Source organism: Sinocyclocheilus rhinocerous, unplaced genomic scaffold, assembly GCF_001515625.1.
Source record: "Sinocyclocheilus rhinocerous isolate Xijiao unplaced genomic scaffold, SAMN03320098_v1.1 scaffold1965, whole genome shotgun sequence".
Taxonomy (NCBI): Eukaryota; Metazoa; Chordata; class Actinopteri; order Cypriniformes; family Cyprinidae; genus Sinocyclocheilus; species Sinocyclocheilus rhinocerous.
In genome coordinates, this window is record NW_015625577.1 from 2,117,172 (window position 1) to 2,137,959 (window position 20,788).

A 20,788-nucleotide genomic window follows, 5' to 3' on the forward strand; every position below is an offset into this window, starting at 1 on the left:
GAATTCAGGAATGATTTCATTTGCACCTGCACCTTCATTAAGATTCCCACTTGTGCCTGTGAGATTTCCCATCTGCAATAATCCAATTTAGAAAGATGTCTAATCTTGTATGGGAAGCGCTCAGCAATTTTGAATAGAGTGACATAATGAGAAAATATTGTTTAAGGTCGATGAAATTTGCTTGACTAATGCCACAGTCCTAAGTTCAGTTCAGTCATGACACAGAAACATTGATAGATTACATACCACAAATGCATTTGAAGTCTCCTGAAAGCATAAAAATGGTAAATGTATTTCTATCAAAATAAATGGCATTTTTAGAGCATGTCCATAACGATAAACAATATCATAAAAATTATGGGATCTGTAATTTGTTTTAAATAAATTAATACTTTTACTCAGCAAGGATGTATTGAATCAATCAAAAGTGACAGTAAGGTTTTTTTTTATTTTTTTTTTACATTCATTCATTTACTTAGAATGTTACAAAAAAAATATATATTTTGAATAAATGCTGTTCTTTTGAACTTTCATCAAAGAATCGTGAGGGGAAAAAAGTATCACTGTTTCCACAATAATATTAAACAGCACAAATTTTTCAGCATTGATAGTCATAAAAAAGTTTCTTGAGCACCAAATCATCATATTAGAATGATTTCTGAAGGATCATGTAACACTGAAAACTGGAATAATGATGCTGAAAATTCAGCTTAACTATCACAGGAATAAATTACTTTTTAAAATATACAAGAGTTATTTTAAAATTTTAATAATATTTCATAGTATTACTGCTTTTACTGCATTTATGATAAAAAAAATGCTTGGTGAGCATTAACATTAAAAATCTCTTACCGACCACAAACTTTCTAAAACTATCGTATATAAAGTACATACTGTATATTGTTGACATTACTACTAAAATTCGCCAAACCAGTCAAACCAATTTGAAAATGGAATTGAATAACACTTGTGAATTGTAATCAAATCTAAAATTGATGTTACATTCAGCATTATTTGTTGTTGCTCTACTTCAGCCTGATCAAATGCAAGCCTAGCAAAGCAAAGCCAACAGACTGACGTTAAAACTGCAGATTCTCAGTGTTGTTTTGCTAAACGCTATCAACTCTAATTGAATCTCATTCTCAGTGGCTGTTTGTTGTCTGTCCCACAGCTTCACATGCAAACTGGGTGTAGCAAAACAATCTAAATTTAAAAAGTACCTCAGACAAAAGCACAGTTTGCCTTGCGGTGGTCTTGAGAAACACAACATCTGTATCTTACGTGAGATGGACCTCTTCACATCTGGACCGCATCCTGATGGTTTTAGGGGTGTGGGCACGGCCTGACATCTGTACCCAGCTGACGCCAGATGTTTGTAATTGCAATGTGCTGGGCTGTTTGTTAGGAGGGAACTCGTCTTTGATCCCTTATGCAGATTTGGCTGCTGTGTTATCATGACAGGACACCAGCCGCACGCAGCCGAGGCAAAACAACGTCACTGTAAGACTTGTGGTGCGCTGCGATCGGGACAGCTGCTTCTATGGTGACTGTTTAGGTGGGACATCCTCTGAAAGAAAAAAAGTACTAAACATATTCCACTTCCATTTCAAGAAAGCACTTCCTTCTGAAAGAGGACCAAGTGTTTAACAACAAAAGTAATGATAATGCTTAAAGGGTTAGCTCACCCAAAAATGAAAATTCTGTCATTAATTACTCACCCTCATGTCGTTCCAAACCCCTAAGACCTTCGTTCATCTTCGGAACACAAATTAATTCGGAACACAAAGATATTTTTGATGTAATCTGAGAGCTCTCTGACCCTCCATAGACAGCAAGGATATTACCACGATCAACGCACAGAAACGTAGCAAGAAGATCGGTAAAATAATCCATGCGACATCAGGGGTTCAACCGTAATTTTACGAAGCTACGAGAATGCTTTTTGAGCGCAAAGAAAACAATAATAACATAATTAATTCAACAATTCTTCTCCCCGAGTTACTGTCTTCCGCCATTTTGGAGAGTACCAATAATTACGTTATGTTAACATAATTAACATAATCAGCGTTGTTTACGTTCAGCATGCGTGCGCTGTCTACTGAACGTAAACAGTGCTGATTACGTTCTGGGGTACTCTACAAAATGGCGGAAGATGGTAACTCGGGAAGAAGAATTGCTGTGTTCTTAATTTGTGTTCCGATTTCCGAAGATGAATGAACTATATCTTAAAAAAAAAAAAGATTTGGTATGGTGCTATTCAAAATTTCGATGGCGGTCAAATCAAAATGACATTTGTCATTGCAAATGCAAAACATTGGGGCATTTTGTTAGTTTTTAAGCTTTAAGCCAACAGACAATACTACTAGTTTGTCTGGAAAAGATTTATCCCAACTAGGGATGGAAATCATGAAGAACTGAATGATTCTGGTTCCTTAATGGTACCAATAATAAACGTTTTAATACTTAAAAGGAATAAATATTTGGAAAATGAAATGTAATTCTATTGCCAAATGATGAGATAGTTTTAACAATAAATATATTTAAAAGTTTAAAGCTATTAAATAACGTTTCATGGTCATTTTAGAAATAATCAACATAAATGAAATCCAATATAGTAAACAACAAAAGTAAACAAAACAAAAATGTGGTAACATATTTAATTCATTAACATTTATGAAATACCACTGCCAAAATGCACAGTGTGCATCTCCAAAGCCATATGTTTTTTGATTCCCTAAAAAAATGGTTTGTGAGGCATTTGTTTTGAGTCACTACATGAATCGGCTCAAAAGAATCATTTGTATGGGAATTGAACTACAGTGGTTGCGGTGTAGATTCAGTAGTGGCATTGCATCATTATTGAACAAACAATGCAGGAAACTTGTGTTTCCCAATCCAACTCCCAACTTTTCCTAACACTACCCAATCTCTTTTTAATTTGAACATATTCCCTTTTATTTTATTCCCTCTCTCTCTACATCTTTTGGAAAGATGGTTAGCGCTTGGCAGTCTTTCGGAGCATGGCATCTTGTTTTAGAGGAGATATTTTCAGAAGAGAGTTTCGAAAATAAATGCAGCATTTACAGGCCGGAAAAGGCTGTGCAGGCCACGCGGTTTCCTCTGGTGTAGGGCTTAAGAAAACACCTCCAGGGCCCTCTGGGAGGCCTGAGTACTCTGGTACCAGGTTCTAATGAGGCACAACTGCCAGAAGCAGGACATGATGCTTGGCAGAATTACTCACAGCTTGAGTATTTACTGTGGAAGATATGAGATCACCCACCGCAAGAAAGGTGTGTGGGCATCCAAGACACTGACTGGAGAGGGTAAAACAATACAAGCAAATCACCATCTGTTACACAGAAACCATAAACCACAGAAGTGATTTTAAATTGTGGGGCAAAATTTATTTTCATATAGGAAGGCGTTTAGGCTTTCATATAGGATTCTATTTTTTTGCCCGAAGAGAAAAGCAGAAGATCTCAAGGTGTATAAGAAGTAACACAATTAGTGCTGGATGGAATAAGCAGCTTGAGGCCGGAACTGTTAGTCTAGTCACAGAGTTTCTCTTCCAGTATGATATTTCACCCCTTCTTCCACAAATATGTCATGCTGATGTACGTCATGAGATCTCATGCTGTTTCTAAGCAGCTGAGACTTCATCCCACAATTCCCTCAACCTCTCCGCCACCTTTTTTTTAATCCTGAGAAGCCTCGAACTGATTAAACTCTGATTGTACATCTCGATGACTTCATTAGCTCTACATAAAAACAAGGCCACATAAGAATCACGACAAATGCTTAAGCTAATATAATTAGTGACAGAAAACATATGGGAAGTATTAAAGAGAAGAAATTGTCAGCAGAACTGAAGCAAGGATGAGCCAAAAGGTCATCCAGCAATATTTTTCCACTTCATCGACAGAAAAAAAAACATTTAACATTTGTTATTGTGACTACAAATAGTTTCAAGTGATCAATAAAAGCCAGGGTTCTTTGGAGTCTACACTCATATGAAGATTATTTATTGGCATCTATGGTTCTATGCAGGGGCGGATTTAGTGATTTGGGGGCCCCAGGCAAAATACAGGAATGGGGCCCTATACAATTTCACACATTTACAACCTTGAGGTTCCTTTCACTGTTGCTCGCTGCTGCACGACCGTGTCCCATAGTTGTGTCTAATCTTTTAGATTTTTCATGTACATGTTATAAATAAAGGATTTCTTTAATGTTATAAATCCCTTGTTCATATTTAAACAGGTTATAATAGTATTAGAGTAGGTTGGACACTAGGGGGTGCGTTGGGGTAATTTTCACTATGCAATTGTCTACACAACGCAAAAGTTTACTGTGTAACGAGCAATGTCACGGAATTCGTCAAATATTGAATAAATCAAATGCAATTCAGTACACTTCAATCAAACCGCGATATGGACTAGTGTATGTGAATATTAAATGGCAAAAATACAATTTAACTACTACAGATGACAACCGCGAGCGTTGCGCGTGCTTAAACGGCAAACTAGCAAACGAAACGCGCGTCTGCGCCGTTCATTCCGTCACCTATGAAGAGCCTTTAATATCCATGGAACCTTTTCATTCCACAAAAGGTTCTTTAGATATTTAAAATGTTCTTCACACAAGAAAAAAATGGTTCTTTAAAGAACTGGGGTTCCTTGATTTTTAAGAGTGTAGAATGAAAAGGTTTTGGAAACAAAGGAGGCGTTGAGGTCAGGAGAACATGCCAAGATTGAGTTCCATTAAAGTGGTACAGTATTTATTTACAAGGACAATCTGCTCTAAATGGTTTTGACGGAAAAATTAATGATGCCCAGGGAATGAGACACTTCACTTAACTGCTGTTTAATTTTCACGTTTTATGACTTCTAGCATCTCCAAATCATTTTCTCCACTAGCTGTATGGACCATCGATACTCTGCTTCCTCGTAAGCAAATCAAATGGGACTCTCGTTCGGGATGGAAAATAAACTGTGATAGTTAAACTAACCCAGCCACAAAATCCCAAACTCCTAATCCTGAACAAAATTGCACATCCTCCTTTCCCTGTGCATGTTCATGAGATTAAAGTTGAAAAAAGTGAGCGTAAAAAGATTTACAGCTGGGTGAAGTCGAGGGTCACTCTGTGAGCTCCGCTGGTCCAGACCTCAGGTGGTGGGTCTACAAGGTCAACAGCCTGTGAAGCTCATTTCCACTGCAAATCTGCTGGAAGAGGGGCGGGAGAGGTGCAGCGGAGGGTTATGGAGGAAGAGATGGAAATTAAATAAAAAGAGGAGGAGTGAAAGGATGATTTGAGAGCAAAAGTTCAAAGAGTCAAAGGTACGGAACAGGAAGATCTTGAAGTGCTTGAGCAAATGCCAATCACAAGGCTTAAAGCAAGGAATCTGAATGAATAGAAAGAAAACAGCCTCACTGGATGGGATTGATTAAGAAAATCATTAAGAATTCTTAGTTCTTTTAAAAAAAAAAAAGGAAATGCAATTCCAAAGCCAAATGATGATACTTCTATAATAATATATAGCCAACATTTAAAATAATTTTTATATATATCACACAAAAGTGTGCTATATATTTAACAACAATACCGCATGAACAAAAAATGTACTTAATAAAAACAAGTAATATTTCTTGAAATACTACTGACAAAACGGATGAGTATTTTTAATTACATATTGTCATATGTGACCCTGGACCACAAAACCAGCCGTAAGGGTAAATTTTTTTTAAAATAAATAAGCTTTCCATTGATGTATGGTTTGTTAGGATAGGACAATATTTGGATGAGATACAACCATTTGAAAATCTGGAATCTGAGGGTGCAAAAAAAATAATAAAATTCGAAATATTGAGAAAATCGCCTTTAAAGTTGTCCAAATGAAGTTCGTAGCAATGCATATTACTAATCAAAAATTAAGTTTTGATATATTTACATTTATATTTACGTATTTGAAATTTACAAAATATCTTCATGGAACATTACCTTTACTTAATATCCTAATGATTTTAGGCATAAAAGAAAAATCGATAATTTTGACCCGTACAATGTATTGTTGGCTATTGCTACAAATATAACTGTGCTACTTATGATTAGTTTTGTGGTCCAGGGTCACATATGATCAAACAGTTAGATTGTGTGTTTTTGATTCACTAAAAGAACCTGCTCAAAGGAGTCATTTGATTCAGATTCAGTAGCTGTGTGGGGTGCTTTAGAATATATGGTGCAAGAAACTCACTGAAAGGTTCTTTGAGAAACCAAAAATGGTTCTTCCATTCCCTTTTGGAGCCTTTATTTTTAAAAGTTTATGATGAAATCAATTAATCGTGTGTTTTTTGAATCACTAAAAAGAATGGCTTATAAGAGTCAAACATTTGAGAACCGGACTACACCGGTTGCAATGCATGTTTCTGATTCACTAAAAAGAACCTACTCAAAGGAGTCAATTGCACTGTAAATTCAGAAGTAGTGATGCCATGCTGATTAATAAATAGAAAGAAACTACATTTTTAGTATGGCTGCATGAGATAGAACTATTAATGTAAAAAGGAACTGGTATGTTTTATAACACTTTTAAGATTCAGTCGCAATTCTGTAACGGTTGCAAAAAACAAACAAATAAATAAATAAAATCCAATAATTTTCTGAGTTCATCAAGTGTGGAATGGTTATAAACTTATTCCCCACTACTTAAATTACATTTTAATATCCCAAGCGGAATGGATTTGATTCACTAAAAAGAACCTACTCAAAGGAGTCAATGAAAGGGATGAATTTCTTGGTGCTTTGGTGTTTTACAGCTGCTGCTAAAATTCTGCCCAGACTACAGTTCTTGAATGAGTTGTTATTAGATACAGTCTAGTCTAAATCACAGCTCTTGTATCTGTCTCTCCAATGCTACAGCTAATCGGGACCCTTAATTCATTCAGTCTGGTGGGGTTGCAAAGAGGATATGGGACTATCAAATGTCCACTCCCCGTCACCGTCCCCCTTTAGGTTCTTTCATTCATCTCTTTCCACCTCTCCATCAGGTCTCATTCAGCAGAGTCAAGGGAGAGGGCAGCCAGAATCAGCCTAAGAGGCTGGATTAGGGCAGCTCAGAGCGGATGAAGACAGCCTTAGGTTTTATGTTGTAAGCCCTGCTTTATGTACTCTGTCAGAAAGTACAAATGTACTGACAGTCAAAGATTTTGGGGCCCTGATAGCATAATGGGTTAAGATCAAGACTACAAACACAAAGACTGCAGGTTTGATTCTGGGTGGAACAAATGGCTGGCTGATGCATTACTCAGAAAGATAAGTTTTCTGAAGAATGTTAAGATTTAGCGTGATAAAAACCTATAAAGTAATAATACTCATTACCTTATTGCTAGAAAACACATAAAAATTACAACAGAAAAATATTCTGAAGTGACAGGAAATATAGACATATATGCAATAATTCAAAAGGCTGCACTAGAGAAAACGAAATTCTGAGCAGCTGCCTGAAAGCAGTCCATCAGGCCTCTAGAGGCAATTCACAAAAATAATGACTCTCACATGGAAAGACAAACCTAAATGTGGGAAAACATGACAAATGCCAAACAGATTTTAACCCTATGGTCTCATGCAGCAAAAAATAAATAAAAAAACAAAACACACACTATTTTAACTACTCCCAGACTCCAAAATCCAACTGTTTTGTTTTCTTTTTTTTGCGCTTTTCTTTAGCAAGGATGTATTCATTTGATCAAAAATGACAGTAAAGACATTTTTACAAACAAAAAAATCTGTTTCACAAAAACATTAAGCAGCACAACTGTTAAGACTGGAGTAATGGCTGCTGAAAATTTAGCTTTGCCATATCAGGAATAAAATCACATTTAAAAAAAAAAAAAATTCAAATCTTTTCAAATAGAAAAATAATTATATTTTTCAATTGTAATAATATTTTATAATATTACTGATACTATATTTTTGATCAAATAAATGCAACTTTATCAGACACTTCTTTCAAAAACATAAAAAAATAATAATAATCTTTTCAACCGCAAACATTTGAATGGCAGTGTATATCAGGACTGTTTAGTATGTAAAAAAGGTGGCGAAAAAATTCTCTAGACTTTAGAATTCATTGTACCACAAGTATTTTCAGAGCTGGGCTCATGGAAACATTTCTGGCCACGATAATGCTATTCTCCGTCAACCACTAACAGATATCATCTTTAATGTCTCTGTGCTACACAACAGGAGTGTCAGCTATCTTTATCATTGTGGGCCAGAGATCTTAAAATAGAGCTGGATGTGTGCTGAGTCAGCACATTCTCAATGATAGATGATAGTTGAAAAACTGAACACTGTGGAGGAAAGCCACTGATGGCAGCTAACTGCAAATCTGGCATATCTGTGGTTTTCTGAAGCATTCCTTGACGAGCGAATAGATTATGGGGTGGCTTCTAAATTTCAAAAATCCTTAAAACTGATCTCAAGAGCAAGCAGCCACATTCTATATTTTCTCTAGGGTAAATGCCTGGAATTGTAATATTCTGATCACAGATTATTAAACATGACAATGTTCTGTTTGGAAGAGAAGAAATCCCTTTGTCTGCCTTTGCGGTCTGTTAAATAAGCTTGACAGTGAGTTTGCCAGAGAGATGTCAGAAGTGTGTTTGTAATGCCCATTGCTTTCTTTGCTGCCAATATTTGGTGGTTATTAAGCAATATATTCATATTACTTGTTCCATTCTCATTTCTTCAGATTTAATATGAAAATGGCAGATAGGATTTCACAATCTTCCTACAGAGTTGAACTGTTCGCTGCAAGTCAAAGGCAAGTGTTAAGGCGCCACCTGCTGTTAATTAATAGAAACATTTCGAAAACAGATTGTGATATCTATCACCCCTGCACAAAATTACTTTCCATCTTTTAATAAAAATTTAAATATATAAACATTTTTTACATATACTTTTTACATATACTTTACACTTTTTTCCCTGAACATTGCTTGCTTCCGTACTTATAGTAGTACAATCACGTATAACAAGAAAGAAGTTTAAAAATGATTACAGTAGTTGTAAAAAGGTGCATCTCTTTCATGTTATTTACCATCAGAGAACCACAGTAAACCAGGCAACTAGAAAGCAAAGACAGCAGTGTCATTTGCATTTCCTGCCAACAGTAGAAATAGTGCTTTCATTACCCATAGTTCTTAATGCCTCGAATGCTGGAATTCATTCTTGTGTTTCAACTCACATTTAGTGTTTCACCAGGAGAGTCTCACTTTTCCCATCAGCCTTCCAGTAACGCCTGGGTGTCTATCATCGCCAGCTCTTCATCATGCACCCACTTCTCCTCTCCCGGTGGGGGACATGAGGCTCGAGGTGACTCGTTCTGTAGAGGTTTGGGAGTCACAGATCTCCGTGGGGGATTGAAGGTCCTGTTAATGCAAGGAGAAGCTGTAGTTTTCAGAGGAGTGAGGGGTGGAGGGGACGGGATACGTGACAGGTAATCAAAACCGCGTCTTCTTTTCAAACTTTTGGGATCTTTTCCCTCGCTGTTACATGCAGATGCAGGAGCTCTCCTATTCAGTGGAGTGAAAGGCGAGAAAACACTGCTTTTCTGCTGTGGGGTAACCTGGGAATTTCAACACAAGGAACAATACATTGGTATTGTTTCTAGTAAACATACATAAATATGAAATAAAACTAAACAGATCAATAAAGTCAATTAATACCATTAAGGTCTTATTTGAAAACAGGTGTGCTGCTTAATTTTTTTCAGAATCTTTTGACAAACAAATTTCAAAAGAACAGCATTTATTTGAAATATAAACCTTTAGTAACATTATTAACTGATTAGTAAGTTTAATTCATGATGAATAAAAGTACTAATTTCTTTTAAAAAATCTTACTGACTGGTTGTGTATATTTGCATGTAATTGAATAAATGTTAACAATTAACAATCACTATTATTATTATAAAAATTACTTTTTAACAATAAAAGTGATCAAATTGATTAAAATTGTAGTGTTATGTGAACAGCTGTATACAATTAGTAACTGACACAATAAGAGTTACAGCTACATTTTTTTACAATTTCTGAAGATATAGGTGCTTTCATGTGTATAGAACAAACAGTTGGAGTTAATAATTACAGTGACGCATGCTGTAACAAGCACCAATAATAAAACCAATCTTTCACCACATAAAAAGAAAACTCATACTAACTCTGCCATTCATTTTTGGATTAGACTGCACAACAGGAGTTGGAGACTGAAAAGAACCCAAGACACCTGAAGGAACCACATCTGAGACCTTCTCCTCCGCAATGCTGAAAAAACGCTCACAAGTCTGTGTAAACAATGAACATAAGTCTAATAAGCAACAACAAAAGACATGAGGAATCACTCTTTGCTAGTACTTAAAAACAAAAGTTTAAAAGCTGATTCATTAACCTGGACAAAAGTCTTCAGACAGGTCATAGCTTCTTGCAGATGGGATTCTTTGGGGTTTACGGAGAATACTGCTTGTTCTCCTGCATAAAGGCTTGGCACAGGCCCAGAGAGCGGTCTCATCTGAAGATTACTAAGAGCGACCAGTGCTCGCAGCTTTACCAGCTCATCTACAGCTACCTGCTCCAGACTACTGTAGGTTCTCACAGAGACCAGGTCAAAGTTCTCATCCACAAGATGCAGTAATGGGGGATGGCCTGAGAAGACATGCAAACAGTCACAATGCGTTTGAAGATATAAAGGATTGAGGAAACTAAGTGGTAGACTCATTGGGGAATTAATTAAATTTACCTTGTTTACCCTCGATGGAGACAATACATCCCACAATGTCCACCTCCCCACAAGGTGAGCTGAATTGAGGGTTTTGAAGTTCTCTGAAGCGTACGCATTTTCGAGCACGGAAATGCTGATGCAACCATTCTGGAGACACCTGGCTCAATCACATTATATGTAAGAAAATTCCATATGCTTTTAATGAAAACAGGGAAGTAATCAGTCTGTGGTGGGAGCAAAGTTGCTAAACATTTAGTTTACCTCAACTTCCTGGAAGAATGTTTTCTTGGTGGCAGTGAGCTGAATGTGAGCAATGCCTGAGCGTTTCTTCCCTTCTGATGTGGCCAGGTGATAAGCCCTATATCTGTGGCCCTCTCTTAGCAAGCCATACAAGTCTTGCGATGGGCGCCAGATATTCAGGGTGTAAACTAGGAAATGAAATAGTACCCAGCCAAAACAGGTTAAATTGGCTCCTTCAACACCTAAACAAATAGTAAAGATGATATCCACTTGGCTCACCACAGTTGCTCTGCAGCTCATTGACGTCAGTAATGCTGAGCTTCCAAACAGGAGTGACATCTCGATTAGGACACCCACCCTTGGCCATCTGGGCTTCCATTACAACCTTCTGCACACGCTCCTGAAGCTCTGCCTGCCTCTCTTCCTCCAAACAGCATCTGTACTTATGCACTGCATCCATCTGTCTCGCACTTAGATGGGCCTATGTGAAAAGTACATCAAGTTAAAACATTTTTTATTTTTATTAAAAGGTTATATTGACACAGTGCTGATTTATTGACTACTACTTTCTTTGTGTTTACTACCAATTGGTGAAAATAAGCAAAAAATATCGACAAAAATTTACCTCAACAGCAGGATCCCTCTCCACTGCCTCATACAACTCTTCCCCATCCTGCAGAGCTTCAATCTCATGTCGACTAAATGTCCTACTTTGGCTTTCTTTTTACCTTATACGTGGAGGAAAAATACTTATCAATCCTTGTGATCCTTATATGCTTGCATACAAACCTCTAAAAAATTTAATGTAAATGAAATAAAAAAACAAGTAAAAACCCTACCTTCCATTTCTTTTTCGAATTGGGTCTGTATTTTGGAAATAAGAAGATCCATGGATTTGTGCTTGGAGTTGCTGTGTTTTCTGGCCTCTCGATCTTCTGCACGATCGTTGCGAAATATAAAGACACCATTGGGCTTCTTCTCCATCCACTGTTTGATGACAAACCCAGTCATTTGTTTGGTACAAAAGCAAAATTATACACTCAGCTTTTACACATCAAAGCGTCTCATTCATAGCAGTTGAAGTAGAGCAGACCTGAGTGGGGTAACTTCTCAACACCACAATGTTCACACAGCTCACAACACCTCCAGCAGTGAACAGTGATGATAGTGGGAGGCTAATAGGCCGAGGGTCACGGTGGTACCCCAATTTAGTGTCCCACCGAGCTCGTCTTGTGCTGTTGGCTGAAATCTGAAATTCAAAAATGACATATAAAATCAAGTCTTGCAGGATTTAGCAGCCATGGATCATCTTAGTTGAACTCTAACTTCACCTTTAGCATCAGAGATTCAGGAGCTTCCAGTGGAGGACAGGCTTCTTGGGAACCAACCAACTCGGCTCCACTGCTCACAATCTTATCACCGATTCGGAGACGGCCCTTGTTTAGCATGGCAGAGAGCGGAGGGTCTAACAAGCCTTTGATGGAGTACCAGCCATCTGTGAGCCAGACCACACAGGACTCCATCTTTGCATTAGGAGTTTTGTCATCTTTCACTGGCTTTTCAGGATTTTGACAAGTTTGAGCAACACCACATACACAGAGCACTAATGTCTTAGCTGGAGTGTCGTCCCTCTCCATGATCCTCCTGAGTGCAGATCTCTGACTGTGGTCCACCTCTACATCATATCTGATCAAGTGCAAATACCAAATGGTTAAGAGTTGTGTTTGAAAAATTTTGGGTGAAAAAGTATGAGCTTTAGTAAGATTCAATACCTGAATTTTAGCTGCAGAAGTACTTGCTCTGGAGTCAAACACAGGCTACCCATCAAATCTGGAAAAGTTATTTCCATGGAGGCCCGTTTCCATACAATCCATCGGTAATGGTTGAATACCCAGGCGTCACTGATCAATTTGGGATCAACACCAGGGGTGTCACACAATGCTCTGCCAAAAAAACGTACATTACCTAAACTAACTCCATGAAACTAATTCCATGTTGTTTCGCAAGATTTTAGCATGTAGATGTACTTGTAGATCTACATGCTATTTATATTAATAGTGTTAAAATATACACCATATGTTTACCTATAAAATTCATCTTTGCCCACAGTACCCTTATTGTCTGGAACCAACCAGCCTCCATCTGCCAGCTGGAGACCACCAGACTCCATGAGGAGCTCATGTTTGAAGAAGTCATTACAGTCAAATCTGAATGATTCAGCATTCTCACTTGTTATTTGTAAGACATTGTGATGTACACCATGCTGATACAGCTGAGATGGAAAAAGATAGAAAAAAATTATAGTAACTGAAATGTACCTCCTCCAAAGTATAGTCTTGCAGTGACTTAAAACAGTGGAATAATTAGGTATTTAAAAAGTTATCAAAATGTACCTCCTCCTGTGTGTATTGACCAGGACATTTGCGTCCCACAGCATCTCTCAGACCTGTCCTGGGGACATCAGAAGTCTTAGCAAGGTAAAGGCTGCCAGGTAGAGGACGAATAGACTGTTTTTTCTTCTTTCTGAGTCTCATGTCTTGCATATCCCTGGCTAGGTTCAAGGTCTCTCGGCATGCCTCTGGGTCTATTAACATCCCAAAAAAAAGAATTAGGATTCATTGTCGTATTCACAGAATCATTCATTTTCATCTCTATATCTTTTGTATACGCGACTGTACAAATTGGCACAATCCCAATACTATGAGACAATGTATATTTAAAATACAAAATTAGAAAAGAGTAAACAGCTACCTTTCTCTTCAGCGTCCATGATTTTCAAAGGTATGCTTTCCACTGAATTGGTTGGTTTAGGTTTAGAACCCTCAAGTAGACTCTTCCTATCACAGTATTGTGCAACACTATCACTATGTGATGTAGAAGTCATATTTTGGTCTATTTGATTTCTATGCTCAGTTGTTTCTTTGTTTTCCTTCTTGAAAGGTGGTATAAAACCAGTGGACACTTTAGAGACATCTTGACAGTTTGATGTCCCAGTCTTCATACCCTTTTGAAAAGGGGGCACAAACACCCCTCCTTTATGGTCTGAGTTGTGTCTGTTTTGGACAGATACAGTTGAACATGGTCGCTCGAGGTTATTTGACTTTTGGTCCACAGGATGCCTGCATATTTAAAAGAACTTGTAAGAATTAAAGATGTCTTGTGATATTAAATGGTAAAGAGTTAACTATTAAAACAGTAAAACAACCTACCAATCTGGACCAGTGACATTCGGCTTGAGGTGGACATTATAACTGAAGACACGCCTGTCTCTTAGAGTTCCTACAACAGGGATTAAATGTAAAAGATACACAGGTTAAACATAGCACCTCACAATAAATTAAAATCCAAAAGTATTTATTTTTTTCATTATTTATAAATAAAAGATCTAACCGTTTGGACAGGTTTTCAGTGGTGTGAGGCCTGAGGTCTTTGCATCTAACGTTTGGTCAAACTCTGAGAGAAGTCGTCTTTTCAAAGAAGGCTGACCTGAATCTAAACAGAACAAAGTATTATATACAACGAGTTAAAAAAAAAAATTCATTCATACAAGGTGACTCATAACACGAAACATTTTGTAGGCTGTACCTGCTACATTTCTGGCATCAAATGGACGCTTCCTTCTGTTCTGGGCAAAAGATCCCTGTGCCTGTAGATCATGAACAGATGGAATTTTTTTGTCCTCTGTCATTGCCAAACTGGCTGATTCATTCAGGTCATCATCTGCCAGTAAAGCTTTAGTGCAAGCCATTGCTTCCTGCTCAAAGTACTTCTGCTGGGTATCTGTGCAACTGTTAAAATTCAAAGAGTGCAAGTCTAGTTGTGCAGGTTCATTCTGAGTTGCTTTAGATGGCAAAGGGTGTAGAGTGCTTTCGGTTAGTCTGTCTTTATGTTGAGGACGGCATTTTGAGGAATCACCCTGTAGCAGCTGGCTATCAGTGACAGTAACTTGGGCATTACAATCTCTGAATAATTTAGAAGCTTCCTCAAGGGCAACTTTTGATACACACACACCTTTACCACTCGCAGTGCTGAAACCATAATTGTTCTTGTTTATTTGTTCAAACTTTAGGTTTCCATCTACTATGTCCTCACTGTTATCAGAACTCTTAGTTTGAGGTAAGACTTCCTTAGATGATAAATTTTCCTCTTCACAATCTTTAAAAAGACTCCCGGCCCTCTGAAGTGCAGTAATAGAGACAGCCACATTCTTCCCTCCTGCTGTAGAGAATCCCATGTTGTTTCCTGAAGAATTTTCAGGTCCATGACGCAAGGAAGTGTCATCATAACCTGCAAATGCCGCTCTAACCTCACTCAGTGCCTTTTCAGAGATAGTAACTTCTTTGCCACTGGCAGTGCTAAAACCTTTACAGCCTTGATGCTGAAGACTCCCAGAAACAAAACTCTCCTCTTCACAATCTTTAAAAAGACTCTTTGCCCTTTGCAGGGCAGTAGCAGAGCAAGTCACCTTCTTTCCACCAGCTGTAGAGAATCCTATGTTTTTTCCTGAAGAATTCCCAATCTCATGCTCATGGCTGAAGGAGACATCACTGCAGCCTGCAAATGCCGCCCGTACCTTAGTCAGTGGCTTTTTTGAGAGATCACCGAAACATTGGTGCTGAAGATCTTCAGATGATAAACTCTCCTCTTCACAATCTCTAAAGAGATTATTTGCCTTTTGCAGCCCAGCAACAGAGATAGCCACCATCTTCCCTCCTGCTGTAGAGAATCCTTTGTGTTTTCTTATAGAGCTAGTATCCATTTGGATATCAAGCACCTGCTTTGTCTTTAGAGATCCATCAGCACATGAGAAACTATCAACAGATTCCGACAACAGATCCTTAGCTGTCTGTAGTGCTCCAGCTGAGACGGACACCTTCCTACCACTGGCAGTACCGAAAGCACAGCTGCCGTAAAGAGGAAGCAACTCAGAAGGATGTTTAGAAAATTCACTTTGAAGGTCTTTCTCCTCACATACTTCTTCCTGAGGGGGTTGCTGGACTGAAGAGGGCTGCAACGAGAGGTCATCAGTCAGGTCAGAGTCTCTGAGAACAGCGTTGGCTTCCATGAGAGACCCATTTGAAAATATCATGCTTTTACAATTTGCAGTAAATAGATTTACTTGTTTGAGTTCAACATCCAGTTTGCCATTCGTTTCCTCCATTTTTGCAGATTCCAAGTCAATATTTTCATCACAGTCTTTAAATATGGCCTTTGCCTTCTTAAGGGCCAATGCTGAAATGGAAACTCCTTTCCCACTGGCAGTCTGAAAGCCATAGCCTTCCTCTGACTGAGGCGATAAAGTTTCTGAGGAAAAAATCTTTGCAAGAACTTCTTTAGGATCACTGCTAGATTTCTGTTCTTGAAAGACCTTCACACTGTTGAAGGAAGGATTATCCACACCATCAGATATTTCAGTTACTAAGTGTGGCTGACTTATTTTCATAGAGGTATTACTCCAAGAAACTGCTTTTGTTTTCTTAAGGCTAGTTGTTGACATAGAGGTATCATGTTTTCCAGAAGCATGGAAAACGAGTTTGTGAGTTTGCGACTCCTCTAAGCTGTCAACATCATTAAGAAGTCTTCTTGCTTGCAAAAGAGCCTTTTCAGACACTTTCAGCTTTGCTCCACTAGCTGTACTAAATCCAAAATGACTACTGGAGTGAACACAAACAACATCTGTGTTTTCACCTAAACAATTCTGCTCTGTTCCTTCATTTCCTGCCAGTTGCTTATTTATCTCTTTACAAGCTCTATTTACATCTCCACAGCTGAAATTTCCATCTTGTTTAGTCTGAACATAGGTTTTATTTTCTGTGTTCATATTGTCAGAAGTATTGACTGAAGGCTCTGTTTCAGCATGCTCTGGCTTTATTAATCCAACATCCACCTCGACTTCCCTATTAAATATGGCTTTTTGATCGTCCTCTTCAAAAACGTGCCTTGCGTGGTTTAAACTCTTTTCTGAGACGCTTATAGCTGTCCCTTTAGCTGTTTTAAAACCAAAACAATTGACTGGAGTATTATCACTGAAATAAGACGGTACACTCTTCATATCAACTAAAGAACTGTCTTCAGCCACTGACAAAGGCACCATTGCATTTTGTGTTTTCTTTGACATGGTGCATGGTAATTTGGCAGCATCTTCAATTTGAATGCGATTAGAACCATTTACTGAAAAAGTGTCTGTCTTGACGGGATGCTTTCCTTTCACAACATCACAGCTAAAACTATCATCAAAGTCAATTCCACTGAGTACATCGGGATCCCACTCTTTCTCTGTAGTGTGGTTGTCTGAGCCAGGATTTGTCGGTTTGAACTGGGTAAATTCATGTTGACTATTTGCTTCTTCCAAAAGATTGCACAATTCTGTAACATCAGCCTTTTGAGATGCTGTCAAAGTGCCATTCTCCTCATCACCATCACGGCTGGAGTTCACTACGGTGGATTTGTGTGTGCTGCTAATGTCGAACACAGTCTGTCTTTCAGCACTTCTTTTGAAATCCACATTTTGATGAATGCACTTTGATGAGTCTGAACCTCTCCCCAATTTCTCTTTCAAAAGAGTCTCTGTTTGAAAGCCAACATTTGAAACTGTAATATTCCTCTTTGAACCGGTTTTATAATCGGATTCATTTGACTGCAGTGAAGAGCAGTTTGAAATATTAATTTTCAAACTCTTTGGACTGTCCCTCTTTGGAGCATCACTAACACACACTCTTGATGCATGGTGAGAGAAGATGGACTGTCCTGTGGGTGATCTATTTGGATTAGTGCTTCCTGAAACGGATTTGCACAATGTTTCTATCGTCTGATAATGTTTTGGACTAGTTCCATTTAAGGTGTTGATCAAAATATCCCCTGCAGCTTCATCTAATGATGCTTTGGCCTTCATTATAGCCTCATCCTGTATGGAAATGTCCTTGTTGTTTGCCGTTTTAAAAGAAGGAAAAAACTCTTTGATGTCTGCGCACAAGGCTGTTGTACCATCCAAATCGGAAAAGGTGGTGGGGCAACCACTGTCGTGACTGATTTCAAAAGTTGTAAGCGTGACTGTTGACTTGTTTGGAGTGGTCACAGATATGTCTGCTAAATTAGAAATGTCCTTGTGACTACCATCTTTGTTCTTCTCCTCAAGTTCTGCTTTATGTTGCACTTGGCCATTTTGGTCACACTGTACGGTCACATCAAGCCGTGCTCCTGGCATTATTTCTTGTGTGAAATCCTCTGCAAATGCCTTGGAAAGCTGTGTCGTATCCAATCCAAGATCAAGATCATGGATTTCTGCAGATAACTGTTTGACGTCTTGTGGCTGTGTATGATAATCGACTGCATTTTCACTGGCGACTGTGGATTCATTAAGGTCACTAGACTCCTCTTCAACTGAGGGATTTTCTGTAAAATGCAGAGCAACAATGTTGTTCAAAATACGCACACAATATATTTATAAGAAAATGTAATACATTGAACACCTTACCTTTGGGCATTTGATCCAAACATACTGGTTGAGTTTCTTTGTGTCCAGTTACTGTCTTTGACAGATCTGAACTTGGCACTTGATACACAAACTTTCTGGGCTTTCTAGAAAGCATGAAAGCAGGCGATTTGTCTAACAAAGACTTCTGACGCTGAGCTCCTTCTGGATAAGACTCGAGTCTTACACTCTGTGAAAAAGTTTGGCTACTTTCTGCAATGCAGTTGAAAACAGTATCACCATTCGTTTCACTGGATGCTACAGTGTTGTGATTGTTTATCAAAGACGAGTCCGGACAGTCTCCATTAAGAATGGATTCTGATAAACTTAGTGGGGTCCATTGAAGGCTATCTTTATTTTTGCTTGGGCTTTTTGTTTCTACATCATCCATTAATTTCTCTTCTGGTTCTGAAGTTAGAACAACTGATTTGACATCCTTTGGGGAATCGGTTATTCTCCTTCTGATCCTCTCTTTGGTTTTGATTCTTCGCAGAGTTGAAGTGCTGTTGCTGAAGAATATTGACAACACATCCTCAGCACCATCAAGAACATTCTGCACTGTGCTGCGGACATCCCCATCCTCTATAGCATTGGGAACCTTCTGCTTCCACAGACCACTTGTATCAAGAGATGTACTTGGAGAGCAAACAGGCTTTTCTCCCAGTTCATCAGCCTGAATAGTCTCACTTTTGGCTATCATTGAAGAGAAAAGATCAGAATAATCAGAATTATCTTGGAGTTAATGATATGTATATGCATTTCAAATTAACCATTTTGTTTATTTTCTGTATAGTTTCAAATATACGGTGTCACACTCACCATCTTGTTTTAGTGTTGTATCGCTCAATGTTGCATTGCTTGCAGAGCCTTTCGAAAGAGACGGGAAGAGTTTCCGCACAAACTAGTGTGTATAAAAGTAAGAACAAGCATCACCATTAATTACATGTTGGTAAAAACAGGCTCTTAGCATTTCAGGCATCATAATCCAAAATTCTTGACATTATAGATACAGAAATTTAGATTTGCACTTACAATTGCTTCCTTGTCTTTGAGGCCACTTGATAGAGCGCGTTCCTCTGTTTTGGCTAGAGAGAAATAAGAATAACTCTTGCTGAATAGCTCATTTCTGATCAGGAGACCAGGGGAATTGCAACACATGCAATTCAAAGGATTCAAGATACAACGGATTAATAACATTTATTTTTTAATGACTTTAACACTCTGACTTGTATTCGACATTTATATTTTTCATTGGTTTTTTTTTCCTAGCACATTTCATTTTACATTCTCCTCTACTAAATTCATCTAAAGAGACAAGACTTTAATTTTCATACATACGCAACATCACAGTGGGAGTCAAAGAGGATGGTGTGTTAAAGGAACTGGTCCAGGATAGGTCAGGGTTGATTTGTGCCCCAAGGCTCTCAGATATCTGTTTTGCTGAACGTGCCTGTAACAGAACAAACTCAGCATTATGATTAATGTCTAGAACGCCATCTGAACTTAATGTGAAAAAGTGTTTACAACCAACTTTACTTTTGGAATGTGACATGATCCTGAAACAGGATGGTTGAAGAGGTTCAAAAATAAGAGGGCTTTATTGCTTAAGACTGACATTAGCCAAAATAAAAAAAATTAACATTTTGCTGAGAAGACAATGCACTTGTTTGGACAAACATGCATGCCATGAATGAATTATGCAAAAAACAAGACCAACAGCATGCATTAATAAAATAAAAATGATATGACCTAGGGTTGGGCGATTTTCCAGATTTTATCGATTAATTCGAATTTAATGTTTTGCCACGATTTTATTTTTTAGAAATCGATGAATCGCGATTTTGAATATAAATATTACCAAATGTTAGAATTAGACACTTTGACAATATGATATGTGATAACAGTAAAGAGAAAAGAACGATCCAACCGCATGTCGGTGCACATGATTAACCGCTCTGTGAAGGACCATAAATATAGTGCTAAGCGCCATTCACACAGAATGTGCTTTTGTGTTGACAAAGATGCGACGCAGGCAGTGGAATAGGTAAAACATGCAAGAAGATGGGAGTGAACGTCTTTTAACTTGAGCGCAGTGTTTTTAGAATGGCGTTTCATGCATGAGACACTGCAAGAGACTCGAGTGAAACAGTCAAACACATCCATGTTTACACAGAAAAAACAATGGAAAAGCAGCGCAATCGAATAAAAAACCTGTAAAGAACTACTACTGTATGTCTGATATTTCATGTTTGCATCATGGTGACAGGCTGAAAGCTGCTGTTGTTTTTACAGAACATTTA

General features: G+C 38.0%; 1 protein-coding gene across 2 annotated transcripts in view; it reads right to left on the minus strand.

The window, feature by feature from the left end:
• Positions 1 to 11,411: 11,411 nt before the first annotated feature.
• Positions 11,412 to 20,788, minus strand: part of LOC107752535 (breast cancer type 2 susceptibility protein homolog) — an 11,633-nt gene continuing 2,256 nt past the window's right edge. The window contains exons 7-23 of one of the 2 annotated variants that reach the window (XM_016568542.1): positions 19,827 to 19,938; positions 19,521 to 19,573; positions 19,308 to 19,389; positions 18,492 to 19,181; positions 16,137 to 18,409; positions 14,603 to 16,025; positions 14,408 to 14,509; positions 14,227 to 14,296; positions 13,769 to 14,136; positions 13,411 to 13,601; positions 13,102 to 13,289; positions 12,790 to 12,960; positions 12,349 to 12,703; positions 12,111 to 12,266; positions 11,857 to 12,004; positions 11,643 to 11,745; positions 11,412 to 11,498 (exon numbers count right to left, since the gene is read on the minus strand). In XM_016568542.1, coding sequence (XP_016424028.1) covers positions 11,489 to 11,498; positions 11,643 to 11,745; positions 11,857 to 12,004; positions 12,111 to 12,266; positions 12,349 to 12,703; positions 12,790 to 12,960; positions 13,102 to 13,289; positions 13,411 to 13,601; positions 13,769 to 14,136; positions 14,227 to 14,296; positions 14,408 to 14,509; positions 14,603 to 16,025; positions 16,137 to 18,409; positions 18,492 to 19,181; positions 19,308 to 19,389; positions 19,521 to 19,573; positions 19,827 to 19,938 — 6,495 coding nt within the window. In that variant the 3' untranslated portion in view covers positions 11,412 to 11,488. Of the gene's footprint in view, positions 11,499 to 11,642; positions 11,746 to 11,856; positions 12,005 to 12,110; positions 12,267 to 12,348; positions 12,704 to 12,789; positions 12,961 to 13,101; positions 13,290 to 13,410; positions 13,602 to 13,768; positions 14,137 to 14,226; positions 14,297 to 14,407; positions 14,510 to 14,602; positions 18,410 to 18,491; positions 19,182 to 19,307; positions 19,390 to 19,520; positions 19,574 to 19,826; positions 19,939 to 20,788 lie in introns of both variants that reach the window. The other variant, XM_016568537.1, reaches the window with a different exon arrangement.